This window comes from Paramormyrops kingsleyae, chromosome 9 (genome assembly GCF_048594095.1).
Source record: "Paramormyrops kingsleyae isolate MSU_618 chromosome 9, PKINGS_0.4, whole genome shotgun sequence".
NCBI lineage: Eukaryota > Metazoa > Chordata > Actinopteri > Osteoglossiformes > Mormyridae > Paramormyrops > Paramormyrops kingsleyae.
Window position 1 is genome coordinate 33,020,390 of NC_132805.1, and position 20,771 is coordinate 33,041,160.

Sequence of the window (20,771 nt, forward strand, 5' to 3'; positions counted from 1 at the left end):
TTAACAGTTTATTCACATAGGGGAAGGTCAGTGAGTCTCATCTGCAGACGATCCAGTTTCACAACAACGTTCAGAGCAAGGCAAACGCTCAAACACGTACGCTAAAAGTAAGCGGGGGTCACGGATGGGACGCGGCCCGAATGGAGAGAGAGACACGTGGGACCATATTTGTTTTTGCTCGCTACAGCAGTAGGGGAGATGAAAACAACAGCGACCTGCAGGAGGGACCGCGCTGTCTGTCGAGCTCAGTAAGCAATATGCTCCTGTGGGAAGGTTAACAGGCTGAGGGGGCCGGCTGTGACCCCCCAGGCCATAGAGATGTCTTGAACATTCACATACAGTGTAGGCGGCTCATTGGTAACATCAAGCGACGTTTCCATCGCCTCACCTTCCGGATCCTTCCCCTGACCCAATTACCGCCATGGCACTGGACTCCCACTGCGGCCCAGGGGTTGGAACCCGGATCCCTATGGAACCTAGAGATCTTAAAATCCTGGGATTCTTGAGAACCCAAAACTGAAAATCCTTCGAAAGGTAGACATTTGGTAAAACCCTGAACCACTGAGCCCAACAAGCAAATTAAACACAACCAATTCATTGACCTCGCTTAACAATTACCCTCAAACCTCTTTCACCCAAAAACAGGCTTACAGCAAAATCACTGCTCAGCTTAAGAACAATTAGATTTAATGTTTAAGATACACAGCATACAAACTTCTCAACATACTTAACACAAAACAACGTCCAAAAAACTTCAGATTATGATGCATATTCTACTAAAAAGCTGAACGTATCTAGATTACTTACAGCAATCCCTTGATATATAAACAAAATAAATTCCTTCTGTTTGTAAAATTTGAAAACATAAATCCCATTAATTACAATGGTAATTATGTTTAAGCGTCCTGAAGAGTTTTTCATGGGAAAACGCAACTTTCCTCATGTATGCACTGCCACTGAGATGGCAGCCCTGGGAGAGACCAGAGCCCATGTTGGTAGATTGGGAGCCTGTAATCTGAGCGCTCCTGCATTGTGACGATGGACAAATCCACCAAGCCACGGACAGACAGAGATTCATTTACAAGCATCCTCAGAGGTGCAGAAGCAACACCAGACATACACACCTAGATCATCAGAAGATGATCCAACTTAACACGCTCTTATGGTTAGACTTCTATGGTTCAAGGACGCCCCAAGAGCCACGAAAAGGAAACGGGACTAGGAAAGCAAACTTTTTACTGCCTTAAAACCACACTGAGGGATATTTTTTGTATATTGTAATGTGGTTTAGCTTGGATAATATACTGATACAGAGTGATGCTCCTTTCACATACTGTAGAACCACAGCCTCCTTCCTGTAGCCAGAGTAATAAGGAAAAAAAGGGGGAACAGTACAAAACACGGCCTCTGAATTTACTCAAAATGAACTTAGAAGATCTGCACCTTTTGTCAGGAATAAATCTGTAAAACAGTGATTCCCAATCCGGTCCTCAGGGACCCGCAGACAGTCCCCGTTTTTGCTGCCTCACAGCTCCGGATGTGGAATGTCTGGCAGGGAGCTGGGATGGAGCAAAAACGTGGACCGTCTGTGGGTCCATAAGGACCAGGTTGGGATGCACTGCTCTAAAGTAAACTTGGTAGTGTCGCGTGAGGTTCTCGTCCACCTGGAAGACCACTAAGAGGCTAAAGCCACACCGGCCTGGCTGTCCTCGTAAACCTTGCACAAATGAGGAGAACCACCAGCCCACGGTTCTCCAAACAGCACCTTGGCTAACCAGGCCCTGGCAGCAAGACGGAGGAAGCACTCGTGTTTATGTCCATCTCAGAGATGTGTAATCAGCCCTGGATTGTGACACATCCCCAAAGACGCACTAGCAGCACACAGGGACCCAGGGGACACAACTCCAGCCTGCCTGCACATCCCAGAACGCCTCGAAATTAATCCGCCCCCAGCTCATCTGAAACACCTTTGAAGGATGATACTACAGCGGCAGCGAGTAGAAGCGGGGCTGGTGTTTGGGGCCGGTGATTGGGGCCCCTGTGTAGATGTGGAGCCGGTGATTGGGGCCCCTGTGTAGATGTGGAGGACCATAGGGCACAAACACTCAGTGCCCATTCACCAGAACCTGCTCGCTCCCCTGCCAGTCCCTAACCCTTCAAAATAAATCAATTAGCAGGGGGAATTAAACACTGCTGTATGGAGCTATCACTGAGAGAAAACAAATTCGGTTATGTACAGTATGAAAAGCGGGGCACCATGTTTACTGTGAACTGTGAAATGCAGGACACTCATTCTCCAGGGGGAGGGCAGTGGTTAGTTCTGACATGCACTTGAAAGGACCAGAGAGTGCTGTACATCTCTCCCTGACCACTAGAGGGCTCCGTAGCATGAGTAACAGCCTGCTGAGACCAGAGTGACCTCGCAGCTGTTTTCGCTGCTGCAGATCGATGAGAGCAGGCCAGCAGAGGAGCTGCTGTCGTGTCATGTACTGAACCCAGGTGAACTCTGGGTAGCGACCTTCTCAACCCCAAAGCCGTAACGGAATCAAACCACGGATCGTTTACAAGTGAGGGTGCTGTGTTTCGAGATCGCTCCCAAACAAGAAACAGATGTAAAATACCTCCTGAAAAAGTCACCATCTCCCTGGTCGTTTAAAAAAAAAAAAAACGTTTTAAATGAAGAAATTCAATGGCAGATCAACAAAGCTAATGAAAAGATTTACTTTAAAAATGTCAAGTGGCATACTTGGTATTCCCTTGGATTCCATGCAGAGCTTTTTCCCTCAGACATAAAGAGATTCCCAGGATGAGGTAGGGATGAAGGTGTGTGATTCCACTAAACAGACCGACAGACCTTGGGGACAGACCTTGCCTTGAAATCCACATGCTGAAGGTCCTTCTTTAAACCTGGAAGCTGTGCAGCGTAAATGGACCTGGCTACAATATAACAGACCCAGCATGTGCAAGAAGGCCGCTGCTGCAGGTAATAACCGTCTGTAACCTGTGGATACGCTGAGATCACATGCCTGGGCGCTACAGAAGAACCTGTCCGTCCAAAAGATGTATTAATAGGCAGGAATGCAAGCTTATTACAGTACACGACTCACCTAGTCATATGGACTGGGAGATGTCTTTAGGTATCACACTAGTCCTGATGGCTGATCATTAAAAAAATACGGAGGGCTGAAATGGAACATCACCCCCCCCCATATACATCAGGCGTGTATTTACACACAGGTGTACTCCCACACATCAAAGTGAAGGTGACAGCGGGAGATTTCTGAGAATTACCGTGTGTTATCAGACTCCCTCCCCATGCTTATGACAACTCAATAAGTGTAACGATGATAAAATTTCCTGGGGACATGACAATAAAGCAGTGTTTCCCATCCCGGTCCTGGGGGACCCACAGACGGTCCACATTTTTACTCTCTGAGCTTCTGCAAAAACGTGGACTGTCTGCAGGTCCCCGACGTCCGGATTGAGAAACACTGCGATTAGCTACGCTGGCTCCCAGAGGCTGGATGGGGGCGGGGGTGTCACTACGACCACCCGCATGCATGTGCCCACAGTGAAATCAGAACTGAATTGAAAAATTAAAGCGTTCGGTTATCTAGGCGGACTTCCCAAGCCCAGCGGACAGGGTGCCCACATGAACAACAGATGGTAAATATTTTTATATTGTGTTCCATTAAAAAGCTTTATTAACTGGACAGACGGCACAAATGGCGCCAACCCCCACCTCTGTAAACAAGAGAAAAAACTCTGAAAGCTGCAGCTGGGACGATAAACTAAAGCGAGATTAGGGGAACTGTGTTACTACACACGAGTAAATATTTAAGTCCATCTCTCACTGAAAAAATGGTGGAGGGCAAAGATGGGGGGTGAGGTGCCTCAATGTGCTGTCTCCCCATGACGGTGAGAGCTTATAAAGTGGTAGTTGAAGTCTGTAAAAGCACTCTGACCCCCCCCAACGTTACCTCAGCGGCCTTCTCGGGGGCCTCGCTCCCCACCACGTTGGCCTGGAGCAGCTGCTGCAGGAGCTGAACCTGGGCCACGCTGAAGAAGAAGTCCAGGCTTGTGGTCACGTTGACTTCCAGGGAATGGCCACACACCACGATCTCCTGCGGAGAGATGCGCGCGACTCAGCGGCCTTGGGCCCGTCACCGGGGACTCCCCCACAGCCCACGCCCAGCCTGGAGCACACGGCCCGGGGGGGGGCGGGGGGGGGAGGGCAGGGACGTTGCGGGGTGAGTAACCCGGCGCACTGGATACCGGTGGCTACACAGTCCATAATATTTCTCAGCCTCCTCATTTTCGCTTATGTGTCGCCTCGCCTCGACTTGACTACTTGCATGTGAGTCACTCTCCATAATTTTCCCCTAAAGTTACCATCTTGGAATCCCGCTACCTTCTGTAAGCTGCGGGTCACAGCATCTCTGAGTGCAGATTGTGACCCGAGACCCTCAGAGATGCCAGGATGGACACGTGGCACAACACAGGAGCCTGAAACGCGTACCTCCTGCGGCACAGAGCGCTGTGAGGGGGAGGGGGAGAGGATGCAGTCGTGGGGAAAAGCCCCGCCGGTCTCCAGCCGCTCACCTCCACCTGGGTGTTGTCCAGAGTAGCCGGCTTGCTGAAGATGATGGCTGGAGCCGCCGTCACCCGCACGGAGAAGTCGGTCAGGATGGGCGTGAGGATGGCCCGTCTGTCCTGCTGCCGTCGGATGCTGCGGGGGCAGAGACAGAGGTGTGTCCTCCTCATTTTCCATGGCACAGGGAGACGTATAGGCAATCCCCCCCCCCCCATCCCCCGGGGTGCGAAGGGGGCTGTATAATAGGTCCATATGGCCTCAGTGAAGTAATTACTTGGATAGTAAGTCACATTATCTAAGTGCAAAATCAGCCAGGAACCAAAAGGTAAACACTAACCTGGACTCTCAGAGATCGAAACTACTATGCAAAACCTCAGAGATGAACACAGACACAAAACATATGAAAATAGACAAACACACACATACCTATGTAGTAAACACATACACACATTGTCGCAACCAAAGGGCGGCACGATGGGAGAGAGGTGGCACAGAGGGGAGAACGTCTGCTTCACACAGGTGGTTGTGGATTTGAATCCCACCACTGCTCAATGGGCCCTTATTATGTTCCTGCAGGTTTCTCTGGATATTCCAGTCTCCTCCCAGAGTCCAAAGACACACGGTTAACTGGTGACTAATTTGGCCTGCACATTTGTCGGCCAGGGTATAATGCAGCCCTGTGCTGTTTAGGATAGACTCCAGGTGACCCAGACAAGGATAAGTGGTTGAAAGATGGATAGATGGATGGATGGATGGATGTACGATTAATAGACCCAGACAAATTTGAGTAGAGGATGACAGAGAGTGCCCTAACAGCGTGAGGCAGAGCCCCCACTGGGCTTGGATAAGTGTAACAGTATGTCAATCAAACTGGTTGTCATAGCAGGACGGCCCTGTGACAGGACAGGGGGTGGGAATTTGCTCTCTTGTGGACACGTTCCAAGCCCCAGGTTGCCTGCACATCCACGCCTGGAATCCACCTGCGGATCTGGTTTCCTTCTGCATCCCTAGTTGACCGGATTTTTCTGAGAAGCGATCTATGATGTGGGTTCCATGAGAGAGTTGGGTTAACAGAGGCAGCTGGCTTTTCTTCTCCGGCTCCTACAGCTGCTGAAGCCGTCTAAGTCAGTGTCTGCCAACCCGGTCCTTGGGGACCCTCAGACAGTGCAGGTTTTACCTGGAGCTGGGAGGGAGCAAAAACGTGGTCTCTCTGGGGTCCCCACGGACCGGGCTGGGAAACACTGACCTACAAACTACAGGCTGCTATTGGAGGTGATGGGAGGGCCTTTCTGCAGGGGGACTTGTTTTCTTTGTGAATTTTTTTTTCATCACAGGGAGCTCAGCAGAAGACAACACACTAGGTCAAGGAAATCTCATCTCAACCCCCCACGCCAACCACCTTGAGTGGAGAAACATTAAACAATTTTTAAAAATACTACTCAAATTAGCTCAATAAAATAGCAATGCAACCACATCCCTCAAAATTACAAATAAAAAAACACTAGTATGAATTTGCAACCTATGAAAAATTTGTAAAGTGGACTTTAAAGTCCCTCAAAAAATTTCAGCTAAGAGCTAAAATAACCTTAAGAACAATGTCTTGTCTTTGACAGTCCTCTATTGGGAACACACCCTAATTGTATACACAAGCCCCAAACTGAGACCCTCAAATATAAACTTTCCGCGTTTCCCTAATGCTCATTCCCACAATCAAGTCATATTTGTGGGAACATTTGTTAGCAGTAAAACAAATATACCAGTCTGCTTTATAAGGTGCTGTTAATTGCCACATCTGCTGCTATTAAAACAATCAAACAGCAAAGCTTTCAATATTTATAGTCGGGGGGGGGAGAATTAGAAAAAGATGGGCGAGCAGGACCACACGTCAGTGTCATGCCCTGCTGCGTGTCTGCAGTGCCGGGAGGCGATGATCACCGGGACTCTCCAAGGCAGAGTAGGAGACACGGAAGCGAGCCACTCAGCCAAGCAGGAGAATGATTTGCTGTGCGGTGAGCTGGGGAAGGAAAACAGCCACCAAACTGTTCATTACTGTAACAGGCCCAACCAGCAATGCAGTGGCGGGCAGTGCACGCAGCCACCGTTTACCAAAAAGCCCGGCACAGGGATGGAGTGCTGGGGTACGGAGTGCCGGGGGAGAATGTGCACTGCGACTCTGTTTTCCGTAACACTGTAACACACTTTTCCGTAACACGGGATGTTCCACTTGCTTGGAAACACGAGGTACAGACATGGTCAGTAGGGAATCTATGAATCACCAGCACAAACGCATGGGGTGGGTGGGGGGGAGGGAGGATGTGACAGTGACAGGCCCGGTGAGGAAGGTACAAAGTTGAGAGCCCCCCCGAGGCAGAGTGGCTCCACGGAACGCCGTTCCGTCACGCCAGACAGATCCTGTCAGTGCACGGCCATGGCTGGAATTTCCCACACAAAAAACCTCAGGAAGCCGAAGCCAGTGCGGCAGCCAGGGAGATCGGCAACTACTGGAATTAAATGGGAGCAGAAGGCCGTCAACATCCGCAATTCGAGCTGACGAGGCCAGGGTGCCGGGGGGGGGGGGGGGGTCAAGCCAGGGGAGTGCCACTGTGCAGGCTGCACTACAGACAAGACGACCCTGAAATACACTCCATCATGTGCACAATTCAAAAAGGGGCCTTTATTTTTTGAGTTGTTTTATATATATATGTAGGTCTGTGTGTTTGTGTTTATCTATATCCTGTTCTTTTCCTCTAATCCTCTAAGTATCACCAGCCGTTACTTGTAACCAGTCCACCTCAATTTGCATGTGAAGATTCCAGCTTTGCATTTCACATTCAGAAAAGACCATAACGTAATTCGGAGATTCTGGCTGAATTCAAAGTGCATAAATAACCTGATGATTACACTCTATTTGGTCAAATTAAGTCAAGCGTAACTGGGCCAGAATAAAAGAATCCATCCAATTTGGCTGGAGTCTGCGGGCCCTCAGACACTGTCAGAACAGAAGGTTGTTGATGATCGGGTCTTTAAGAACTTATCAAGCAAAGAACAGCTTGATAGCCAATCCTGGTGCAAATATTAATGGCAAAAAGTCAAAGTATTGAGGTTCTGTAGAGGAATGTGAGGTCCAGCCAACGTGCAACTTCCATTAGATGCAGAAAAACCAATTCAAAGCTTCACTGCATCATTTAAACATCCTCAACTGAGATGTTTATTGTATCGCTCCCAAGCTATCTCCGCCTGCCGATCAGACTCGAGATCCTTCTGCACCATCAATCACTTACTTAAAAGAATCGCATGGAAATTTCACGGGCCGGTGGGGGACCCAGGGTGGGCGATGAGGGCACAGGGAGCGGCAAAGCCACACACCAGCTTGCTTAATGGCCCCTCGCTTACCATGACAACCGCAGCTGGCCGAAAAAAAAACAACAGGAAATCGTTTGCTACTGGAAGAAGAAGATGGAAAAGGGGCAGAGTAAATGAGGCTGAATTCCTTACAATAACACCCAGACTTCGATCCTGAAAAATCTCACACCGACAGAACGCAGCAGTCGCTGGCACTGTGCGACCTCCTCCCGGCTGCACATTCCTCATGTGCAGCCGTGAGCTCGCGCCCCTCGATTCCACGCCCCCGCAGGTAGGTCGGAGACGTCCACGAGGACCTGATGAGCTCCCGGGAGCTCTGGTGACCCGGAATCCTCTGCTCCTGCGAGCCCCCGCCCACCTCGGCTCTCCGACCCTCTCTGTCCCTTCACCGTTATTTTTAGCAGACGCGCAACGGATCTGGAATCCCAGTCTCATATGTTTCTTGGGCCCCCTCCCGCTCAAAACACAAGCAGAGGAAAACGGGGATCGCGAGCCAAGCGGGCCGTGAGACCCGCGGTTGTTTTAGCTCCCGGCTTCATAAAAAGCCACAGGGTTTGCAGTTACGACGCCGTTTGGAAAGGAATTTAGTGAAACATTACAGGTTTATCCCACGGTTAACTTCAGAAGGATGTGACTAAGACATTACACACAGATTCAGAGAAAAGACAAGTGATTTCACTAGGGCTGCACTGGCACAGATGAGACCAGAGGGTCTGTGTGCTGCTTTTTAATTGATTGAAATTTTCTGAGACAGGTGACAGAACACTAACTTGAACAAGGGGGATTTTGTAAGAAATGCAATTACATGACCTTAAGCCATGCATGACAGGAAACGGGGCTGCCTGCTTACCTGCTGGCCATGTTCCATTCCAGCGCGGGATTCTGGGAATTCCTCTCGCTCTCTAGCAGTGGGCCCCCTTTGGCCCCCTCCTTCTCAGGCTTCAGCTGGTCCCAGTGGGCTGTGCCAGTGTTGATGCACTGCAGGTCCACCTGGTACTGCCGGTCCTCCACCTCTGAGCCCGGGTCCCTGAGTATGCCCAGGTTCAGCGCCCGCCTGAGGATTTTTTTTTTTTTTTTGGGGGGGGGGGGGGGGGGGATTAAGGAGGGAAAACAAAAAGCCTTCAGTTACTGAACCCTTAATCTCACACTGTTGAGTTAAACTGCAAATACAAAACAATGTTTTTGCTTAAAGTTTTATCCAGCTGAGCCTTTCTCTGGTTATTTGCCATTTCGCCCCGTCCCGAGAGCCGTGCCCCTGCAGCCCCCGCCGGGTAACCCTATACGATGCAGTCACGGCCACGCACATCTGACATCATAGGTAGAACCTCCGCAGCATGTCATCACCGCTTCCCAGAACCCCTGGGGCTCGTTTTAAACCTATTATGGAACATTATGAAGCATCTGCTATTCAGGGATATCGACATCACTAAAAACGCACTGTTGACAGGGAAAGATTCCAATCCCACAATGGCATGACGTACATCTGCGGCGCACAGAGTGAGCTGAGTGGGTAGCCAGAGTTACCCTGCACTGGGGCGCGGTGCAGAGTTATAACACACATAGGCATTAAAACAGGCAGCAGCTTCTCCAGCTGGACTCGAAGCAGACGTGGGTGCGAGGTGCATGCAGCCAGAGGCTGTCTGCATGGTTCCAGCACACACTCGGGCTGTAAGTGCGTTTGTCTCTTTCGCAACCTGACAGGTCATTTCGCAGGCTGCTATGCAGACAGGCTGAACCCTAGCAGTGGGCAGGTACCACGATACAAGCCATGCTGAAGCACAGGGGACTGGCACAGGGCAGGAACCATAGGGCGGCACTGCCGTCTCCACACTCTGCTTCATTCCATCTTAATTACACCTAAAAAGAACATCTCAGTGGCAAGTAGGGGCGGATAATTAACACCAGCACCCTCAGCCAGGTGAAATTACTCGCTGTGTTTTTTTTTTTTCCTCCCCCCAACGCTTTGATTTGTGTTATCATTACCGGTAAACAGCTGCTGACCCAGCCAGACAGCACGGTAGTCTGAAAGCTCCAACCAGGCCTCAAAGAGAGCGCTCTATACACAAACGGCGAGCGCGGAAGGGCCTGCGCTTCGTCAGAGCATGGATTTCTCCTGGAGCTAAGTGACCTCCCCACAGGAGATTAACTCTATTAAACAATGTCGTCATTTATTATTGTTTTTTTTCAGAGACAAGATGCCGCAGAACGCGCGAGCACGGGGGATCGAGCTTTACATCTGCGGATGACATCAGAGCCTGTGCAGTTACGATATGTTTATTTGTCCTGGTGAATTCCGACGAGAGCCCAAGCGCTGTAAATAAGGGTCAGGAATGGCAACAGATGTCGTGGCAGTATGGGCAGCCTGGCCCAACTTCGGCTACGTCAGAGGTCAATTTCTTACGTTGCTCCCTCCGTTGGTAATGCAGTGAAAATTCATTAGCAAACAGAAATGTTATGACAATAATCTCCAAGTACAAAAACAATGGCACGTGGGAGTTCAGAGGAGTATTAACTGGATCTAACCAGCTATGCTGACACACAAACAGCACGGATACGTCTTTAATTAGTAACCAAACCTAATGCCTTTGTCGGTTGTTTCCACGCGTGGGATTGTGGACCTAACATTGTAATGGTTTTGGAAAGGCAAGTCAGCCCAGACACACTCTGAAAGTATTTTTTTATTATTAATTTTCCTGAAGGCTGTGCAGTTACCTCATCTGGAATCCTAAGGATGTGTTCGGTTTGGCCTATTAAGGAAATCACTGTTGGGGTTTTTTTTTTCCCCCCTCCACTAAACTCTCCAAGAATTCTACGGCCAACGTCATTAATAGTACAAACACCATGCGAGCAATACTTGTCTTGGTTGTGTAGCACGTTAAATACAATAATTTCATATTGAAAGGCAAATTTCAGCCAATTTGAGGCCACCGAATGAGCCTGATTTCTGACAAATTAGAAGAGGATGAATTTCGATGCGACCCGTGGTCCGCGATAATAATCAAAACCAGATGCTCCTTTCTAAAACGTGAAGGGGGGGGGGGGGGGCAGGGAAAAAAAAATTCTGGCATCTGCCATATTTTGATAATCTACATGACGACCACACGACTTGGCCACGAGATACGAGATGGAGGAGACCCCAGGCTGAACTGAATCACGCGGGACAGGTGAAAGCCGGCCTCTGCACACTTTTACGGGCCGTTTTTAAACGTGTGTGAAGCTGGAAGGGAAAACGAAAACAACAAGCTTTAAACGACACGTGCGTGGAATGGAGGGGCACAGAACGGCTCAACGTGAAAAGCTGCCGCGGCCCTTGTTCCTGAGCCAAGCCGTTTTAATGGCAGGAAAAGACCACAAAAACATTATTTTTACGACTATATTCTGCTATTTATAACAATGGATCAAAAGCACAGCAATAAGAGAGTTCTGTTTCATGGTAAGAAGAGTTTTTTCAAGAACATTTCTGTTGTGATGCAGCTGGAAAACAGGCCTGGTGAAGGCTGGCATCGGGAACACAATGGCACATGACTAACTGCTAATGAATTAATGAGAGCTTCTTATTAAGTATTTCCCAATAACGGCTGGAACAAAACTTTGGCCAGGTGGCCGCAGCAGCGACAGAACACACAGACCAATCAGCTAGTGTGCTATACTACCAAAGTCTAAACTGTTAGAGACATAGGAAATTTACTTTAGCATGATGGACAACCATTTCAATTTTCCATACACGTGCTGGGTAAAGCTGAGGGCCTTTGACAGAGCACGGCCCTGTACTGCTCCAACAAAATTCTGACATTTTGGAACACCGGTGAGTGGAATTCTAGAGCAACCAATAGAAGAACTTTGGAATGTTCTAAAGACACAATGCATAGCAGTAGCTCAAGTGCAAACAGTCCAGATTCCGCAGCACACCCCCTGGCAGGACAACAGAGGGGCAAACGGACATGGTCTTTGAGACAGAACATAACTAGAACCCCCTGACTTTCTCTCTGTGGTGACTTCACCACAAGCCCAAGAGAGAGAGTCCTGCAGTGAGATGGGGAAGTGGGAGGTGGGATACTCTCTTTTACTCTGAGGTTTCAAAGGTTAACCATGGTTCACGGTAATAAAACAAACCACAGTGAGCTCTGGACTGGAGTTACTGGGGTCCTGCGCAGGCTTGGTTCAAGCTCGGTTAGGCGTAATAACCCCAGTCCAAGGCTGTGGGAGGCCTTGGCTGTGGAGGCAGGAAATGTCGGGGTAACGCAGTACCAGCCCAGGAGCTTCTGGAACTCGTCACTACACCCGCAAACTGAACCTGTTGCACGAACCTGCTTTTTCCCTCTGCCGCATTGGCAATCAAATGCAATACATGCCTGGTGACACACAGGCGTATGTGAAGGTGAAGGGTGCCCCCGGCCAGGCACAGAACATGGAGCACAAGTGGAAATTCAATGTTAAACTTAGCTTACTGGAGTATTAAACACGGGCACCAAACTCAGAAGTGTTACAACACATGTCCTTTATTCATATTTTAAATGGGAACTTTGGGGGACAGCACACGCACATATACGCACACACACACACACATGTATGCACACACACACACACACACATGTACGCACACGCACATGTACGCACACACACACACATGTATGCACACACACACATGTGCACACACACACACACATGCACGCACATGTACGCACACACACATGCACGCACATGTACGCACACACGCACATGTACGCACACACACACATGCACGCACATGTACGCGCACACACACGCACGCGCACACACACATGTACGCACACACACACATGTACGCACACACACACACATGCACGCACATGTACGCACACACACACGTTTGTATTCACATCTTTGTGGGGACCATCCATTCATTTCTAAGGGAACCTTAACCTCTAGCCAGCCCCGAACCTTAACTATAAGTAACCAAACAAAATGCAAAATACAAGAAAATAGGTTTTTATCACATTGTGGGGACAAATGTCCCCACAATGTAATACATACATAACATACACACACACACACAACACATATGGTAGTGGGCAGATGGAGACAGTTATGATTTTAGGCACCAGGTGGCTTTGTTGTACCCATACCATGCATACATAACGCACACACACTGCCCACTGTGCTAGTCTCCCTGACTATGCACACACACACGCTGGACACACACACCACTATCCTGCCAGCGCTACAATATTAAGCCCATCATTTACTTATTTTTTTCGAGACACAGTTCTTTATTTTTCCATATCCCATACAATTATATACATTTTTAGTAGCGGTATTAACATATAAGGAATTTTACTCCTCAGCAGAATCAAAATTAAGTCAGACCAGCCACATTGCCACACTGTTAAATACTTCTCGGCTTCTCATAAATAGCATTTGCACTATAAACTGGAGTCTCAGTCATTATTCGTTCAAAACAATCAGACAGTTTTGCTCAGATGTGGGACATCTTTAGCAGTGAAAGCACTGCACCAAGCAAACCGCAGCCTCTAAGCAAACTGGACAGAAACAGCACTGCACCAAGCTGGTCATGTGGGAATTGATACAGAATATGATTCATGAATCTCTCAATTACTTAGTAAGTTAAGAACCCTGACTGATGGTGGTCCGTTCCAAATTGCCTGAGCCCTATGACTTCTGAGTAGCAATATGGCAAAGATTTATTGTTTCAGTCAACTTCAATTACACTTAATTTGCATCTACAATTACAGTAATTAGTGCTCCGAATTGGAACACTGAACAGTCCTTCACCAGGGGAGTTTACAGCAGCAATGAGTTAGCGTAGTTTGCGTTCGGTTCCAGCGGCCCCCAGAATGACGACAGCAGATGACAGAGAGGATGATGACATGGCCAAGGTGAATCCCGGCGGGGTGGGGTGGACCAAACCACTTAATGGGAAATAGGGGAAAAACGTATGCAACATAAACATCCTGTCTACCAAGCCGGACACCTGGAAGCTCAGGTTTGAGCTTAAATCATAAAAAGAATTAATTCCTGCTTGTCTTTTATTTTTTAAGACATATACTTGGGCCGCATCAACTCAATGCCACTTTTTACGTAAAATACAGGGATGTTATCCAGCAGAAAGCAGTAACATCACAGGTGTGAAGTCAAGAAGACGACATCATAAGACGCCCAAGTCACGTGTGGTGCGACTGAGCAGAGCCCAGCGGGGCGAGGGGGCCGGACCAGCTCAGCATTCTAGAACATTCATGCAGTGGAAACATATGGCGAAAGAAATGGCAGCATGTGCTAAAACTGTTATTTCTTCCTGATAGCCCATAAGAAACAGCAAACATTTCAATTATTCACATTTATTGAAATTAACAGCGACCAGCACTAGATTCCGCTAGAGATCTCCTACAGGAGCCTGTTATTAATTAGGCTGATTGGAGTTTAAAGGCCTTCACACTCGGCGATTAAATCATATTTACATGAAATCGTAGGGCAAGAATTACCTTTATATACAAGGAGGACTTGAGTTTTCCGTCTATGAAAGTGGTAAAACAGAAAAGTGTGGAACAATCGGCGAGTACTTTTGTTTACAGAATAATGGTATACACTAAGAGTCACTGTTTGCACTCGGATTTCAACATCTTAATTGCAGGAGCAATTTTTCTCCTGAATGGTTTACATGTCAGCTAGTCTTGGCTATAAACACGGCATCCTGGCCACGTCGTGCCGAAAACGCACCATGTGTGTAGCAGCACCTACCAAAGATAAAGGTCATCGGATCCTTACAGGCCAGCTTTAAACTGTTCGGGGCCGCCTGCTGTATTTTTGTCTGTTATTACTGGCTCCTTCGCAGAAGTATTTTACCAAAAAAATGACAAAACTACCTTACAGTGCTCTGATCAATAGCGAATCAAACAGGCCAACTTGGACGAGGGAAGGTCGCATTGGCGGTTGAGTCTAGCTGCTGGATTTAAGGCCGCAGGAGGGAATAGCGAGCAAAAAGACGCTCTGCGACATTCAGAATATCTGCAAAAAAGATCTGTGGCAATGGAGCCCAGGGAGGTAGGAGGAAGTGTAACAGGAGTAGTTTGGGATCAGGAGGACTCCCACAGCATCAGTGCTGCACAGTGCCCCAGTGAAGCGGAACCTTGCCGACACCACGGCCACCCACAGAACAGGACGGGACGGGAGCCCCAAAGACACTTCTGGTCTGAGTAACATATGCAGTCTGCGTCGCTCATCTGCAAACTCCCCTTTTACAAAACACGTCAGGCAGCATTTTGGGCACCCGACCTGATGGAGAGGTGTAAGAGAAACATCTTGATGGCGTCCTACACCCAAATGGAAACAGACTCCCACAGGGCCTGGTGCTTTCCAGATGACGTAATCTGTGCACCATTTTAACTGTAACAGGCTTATCGCTAATTAATCGCTAAACACGTGCATGTGATGGATTATTCGGTACTGCCTTTAATGGAAAACATGGTCTGGAGTACCCTCGGAAAAAGTAGTTTTCATCAAGTTCAAACACATACCGCAATGGTACTTAAGTACTAATTAAAGGAAAATAATTCTTTTTTTAATACTCCTGTGCTCCCTTACATTTTGATTGGCTGTCACCATCAGGGCTTCCAATTGGCTTGAAGTGAACCTCCCCAAACACCGGGACCTAATCAGCCTCAACTGTGTCTTATTACATCTGATGCTTTTAAATTGAACTGATGCATCGAATGAGAAACTTAGTATTTTTTTCACAGCCACAAATCATACGCACTTCAGAAAAATAAATAAAATAAGACGCAGCCGGACTATCAAAACACACACGGGACGCGGAGCAGAAAAATGTGTTCTCCCTACTCGACAGTTAAGGGCAGATGTCAGTCTGGAACGGAGCGAACGCGCTGCTCCCGGTGGCTCTTCTGTTCTTCACCCCGGCGATGATGAGCACAAGTTTCTGTTTATCATCTACGCTACAATAAAATCTATTGTGCTGCCCTGACACAATCGCTTGATTTACTTTTCACATTAGATTGCTCATTGGACATTCCAAAAAAGAAGCGTTCAACTGCACTCAAGATTAATCTCGGTTTATGAGATTAATTATGGGATTATGGAATTCAACACTGAGGCACTACTGTGCCTCCCCGCCATAATTGATTAAGCGATTCAATATCATACAACCGCCCAAGTCTGGTTCCTGTTACAGCTTTCAGTGATGAATCTGAATTATGTTTTTAAGATGCAATGAAGATTTAATTTTATCTGCAAGAGGAAAATCCTTGGCACAGGCTTTTGAAGTTGATTAAAGGACTTTAAAGGCAATTATTTAATTCTGACAAATGTTTAAAGAAAGGAGATTACATGTCAGAGATTTATCCCGAACGGAGTAAAGGGAGAGTCGTTCATAAACAATGCAGGAGAAGAGACGCCATTTTTGATTAGCTCAACTAACGTTACCAGTTCGGCAGACAGGCTGCACAAACATGTAATCAGATCACCGAAACAGTAGGTCTTTTCCTGCAGAATTTCTTGACCTTAAACAACATCTCATACTAATTCAAATTTCCTTCCAATAAACAAAAACTAAACGAAACAAAATACAATGAATTAGTACTGGAGTCCCACGCATAATGGAATTAAAAACTCATGTTTAAAATCACCACATTTCGTAAAAAATATGAGTGGGTTTTTGAAGGCCTCAAGCTGCCCAAGACGGCTGAGCCATAACTACTTTCTCATGAGATAATGTCCAAATAAATTTATGTCAGCAAGGAAAACAGAGTAAAATAATTATAATGATCTGCAGCACAGATGCTTCCTAAATCAGCTAATTCTTCCTCCCAGAATGGCTCTTGGAACGGACCTCGCAGCTCGGAGGCGAATCCTAGTACGTCTTAACGTGCCAAGTATATTTATACAAAGTGACAGCTCTGCACAAACGCTTTTCTTTTGCATATTATTAAAATACTTTGTTTTGCGTTTAAAAGCATATTGACGAAAAACAAAAGCAAATGTGATCACAAGCCTGAGTACAACGAAAAAGGCATTGATGACCACCCCCCCCCCCGAATGTGGTGGATCACATGACGTCACTCTGCTTGACAATGACTGTCAATGGCGACAACCGCACGGACCCATTCTGGAAGACAGATACTGCTACACGCTGTGCGTGGAGCCCCATGGTCACATGGGACAGCGGGAGAAAGACATTAATCATCGATGGGTAATGACCCCCAGGGCGAGTGCGATACCTTCCAGCGTAACGTGACGGGCGGTGGGCAGCGAGGGGGGGTGGAGCGCTCCGGCAGGCCTTGAGTGTGGCTCGCTGTGAGAACGACCCACCCCGAGACACCGCGCAGGACGTTGTGAGGAACCCCAGTGTCACGGAGGTCCATGCAATGACAATAAGGAACAGGGTTGAATATCAAAAGCTCGGGTAGAACCTTCAAATAAAACAAATCTGCACCAAGACCCAGCCTTGATTTTATTAGTGCGAAGGGCTGTACAAAGGAACAGAGGACGACAGAGGCAATTGTAAGACCCCCACTGTAGAGGGGGGGTGAGCGAGACCCCTGCAGAAGCTGAAAGAGGGAACAGGGAAGCTGGCTTAGGCCCTCTTGAACTTGAATTTGAGGGCTGGGGGAGCGGGGGGGGGGGGGTTGGTTGAAGCGCTCCTGTTGAACACAAAAGCCCTTCAGTAAACACCACACGTGAAAAGAATTACTGAGGATCACACATCAAACGGTCCAACATCGTGCTTCCTTCCTGAGAGCCCGGCGGCAGGAAATGCTGAACAGCATCCTGTGAGCAGGGCCGGGAGGACGGCGTAAACACAGCGGCGCTCTGCGACCTGGGTGGGGGGCGGCGGGGTGCACCGGGAAAGGGCCCATGCACAGCCTCTCAGCGGACGCAGGGGGAAGGGAACACAGGCGACCTGTGAGCCAAGCGGTGCCTCCGGAATGGTGACCTTCCCCATACAGGAGTCGATCCCACCCTCTGTGTACCAGAGGGCCATACTGTGTTATATATTCAACAGGAATACAGAAGTGTGGAGTCCTGTGTGTGTGGGTGTGTTTTCACATTAGTTGCTTAGTGGACATTTTACAAACAATTCATGGAACTGCACATTGTTATACACAGGCTGCATGACTACGTGTGCCAGTGTGTGTTAGACAGACCTGTTCCATGTGTCAGCATCTCACCTTTTCTGATTGTTCTTGCTGTTACCTCTAGTCAAGGCCAATGACACCGCAAACATTGAGTCCTCTGGGATGGAGCCCCTGTGATAGTGACTCTGTGTGGGGCCCAGCTTAGTGCTGGGGGGTTTCTACCTCAGCTGCGCCCCCTGGGGCCAAGGGTGCTGTACTGTAGCTCCACAAGCAGTAGGATGTGGGCCTTCACATGCCTGCCAGTATGATCTGCTATTTGAAACGGCTTTGTGACTGAGCCCCCTCCCTGCCCCAAGTATATAGCTGTTCCAAAGCAGTGGAGGAGAATGGCTGTCACATGACTCCCAGTTACATCCTAATCCTCTAGCCCAAAACAACATCCAGCAGCTGAGAAGACGATGATGAAACAGGAGATGCTGGCATCGTACTCTATCTGATGGCCGTTTGCATTACGCTTGAGAATGGCCACCGGGGCCGACCCCCCCCCAGTGCTAATCACAAGTCCCCGGGGCCGGCAGTGATCACCCGTGTCCAGGACCCATCAGGCAGAGTGCAATTAACAGGCTAACCGCATGACAGTAGGGGGGAATACGCAAGCGAGCCCGAGGCATCAAGGAGCTGAGGAGGGCGAAGCCCATGACTAGATTTCACAACAGCATCAGAACTGGATCCTGCTTTAATCCACGACTTGGGGGAATAAACATTCTGGGGGGAGACAATCACAAAAAGCAAAGTTAAAACAACAACCAGGAACCATTAATGTGGCTCGATGTTTATGAATGAACTGGGGCGGGGTCGCCTGAAAGCCCAGCGTTTACAGCAGATGAGGCCGCTCTGAGGAACCGCATGAATTTCAGAGAGGGGACATTTTCGAGAACAAATGCCCCCCCCCCCAGTCCCTCATGCTTTCTTCTTTCACAATGACCAACATGATCAAAACTTGGCTGCATTGACCTGTACAGCAATTACACACCCTGTCACCCTGTCAAGTGACCAGAAGGTCCAACCTATTTGCTGTAGCCTTGAACCATAGGATGCTTGCTAGGGAGCCACACGGGGATGGCAGTATTGATGCGGCCAGACCAGTTTAGCATCTAAAGGTGCGATGTACAGACACAACACAGTAGAGTCACTCTACCAACTGGGGAAAAAAATCACTGCACAAAAGCAGTGCTGTGGGAACAGACATGTTCCACTAAGGAATTAATTTATCTAAGACCATCCAAAGAAACGCGGACATCCGAAGGCAGCCGTGCATTCCTCACCGAGCTCTTCCTGCTCCTAAGAAGACGCTTCGGTTACCTCACCTACTGGTCTGAGAAGAGCTCTTTCGCTCGGATGACAGGCGAAAAGATTACGGCTGAACGAATCCCGCCTTTTGTTTACAAACCACAGCTAACATACAATCATGCTATGAGTTTTAGCATCTTTTTTTAAATTTGTGTAGAAAAACAACAACAATACCTACCCACTCTTTATGGCTCTAATTATTAAACAATTAACAAAGCCATCATTATAAAGCCTAGCTCATCCAAAGTACAGCTGAAAGTGTTGTATAACGTATCTGTCTCAAAACTCAAACCCTTAATCAACAGTGGCCTCTCAACTGCAAACATACGCAGAGATCCCTAATATATTTGGACATATCCAGTCTGGCTTCCATCCTGGCCACTTAACCACAGCCGGAAACAATGTACTGCTATCCTCCGGTGCAGAAAACACACAACATTAATGGTCCTGGAGTTTGGCTCTGTTTCCACGCTGCTGACCATTCCCTTCTTCACTGGTTTGTCTGCACCTGTCCTACAGCGATTTTTTTTTTTACTCTTAAGCACATCAGGGGTTTCATTATGTTCAGAAACAGAGCAACTTTCTTGCATCTCCAATCTCCTTGATCGATGAAATGGCCACTGAGTGCATCAGGGCTCAGTGCTTGGGCCAACAATTATTATTATTCTCTGTCTGAGTGTCACAGCTGGGGAAGACTATGTATAATTACAATATCAACTATTACTTATTGAGTGAAGCCCTTAAGGTTGAGGGACTAAGCCCCACAGGCTTGTCTGCTCTGACCATGACTTATCCGTCAACAAATATTTGATGCTAAACCTTTAAGGGCTCTGGGAACAGGCGCTATGTAAACAGAACCTGAAGTGAATCACACACACACACACACACACACACACACAGGCAGTTTAACCAACTGAACTGTGTATTAAATCCAGCCAAACAGGAGCTTCCCGGATGAAGCGGCTGTGTTTTTGTGGAAGTGGACATTCCGCCACAGGATGGCTTGCCGCTTGGCATGGGTGCCGAGGGGGGGGGGGGTCAGGTTTCCATTTCGGTGGGCTGCATGAAAACCTTTATGAGCCCCCGTGGCAGCTGGGGGTTGATCCCACAGCCCCGTGTCACCGCACAGTGCTCCGGCCACTGCAGGCAGTGCGTAAACAAGGCCTGTTCCAGGAAGCGCCAAAAAGGGCCGTCACCTCATATGTCACCATAAACGCGCTACTTTTAGACTGAGCTGGGGAACTAATACCTCTTGGCAGTATCTAGCACATCTCGCTCGAAGCGAGGGGCAGAGGCTGTCACGGCACAGGGCCGACGGTGCTGATAACGTCTTTATTATTCTGTCGGACTTAAAGGATCAGATTTCAAAACTGGAATCA

General features: G+C 48.2%; 1 protein-coding gene across 14 annotated transcripts in view; it reads right to left on the minus strand.

The window, feature by feature from the left end:
- LOC111844242 (intermembrane lipid transfer protein VPS13B) overlaps nt 1-20,771 on the minus strand; it is a 212,138-nt gene that overhangs the window by 59,812 nt on the left and 131,555 nt on the right. For all 14 annotated transcript variants that reach the window (XM_072716822.1, XM_072716827.1, XM_072716830.1 and 11 more), the window contains 3 exons: nt 8,808-9,011; nt 4,603-4,729; nt 3,981-4,124 (listed from right to left, as the gene is read on the minus strand). In XM_072716822.1, the coding sequence (XP_072572923.1) occupies nt 3,981-4,124; nt 4,603-4,729; nt 8,808-9,011 (475 nt within the window). The remainder of the gene's footprint in view (nt 1-3,980; nt 4,125-4,602; nt 4,730-8,807; nt 9,012-20,771) is intronic.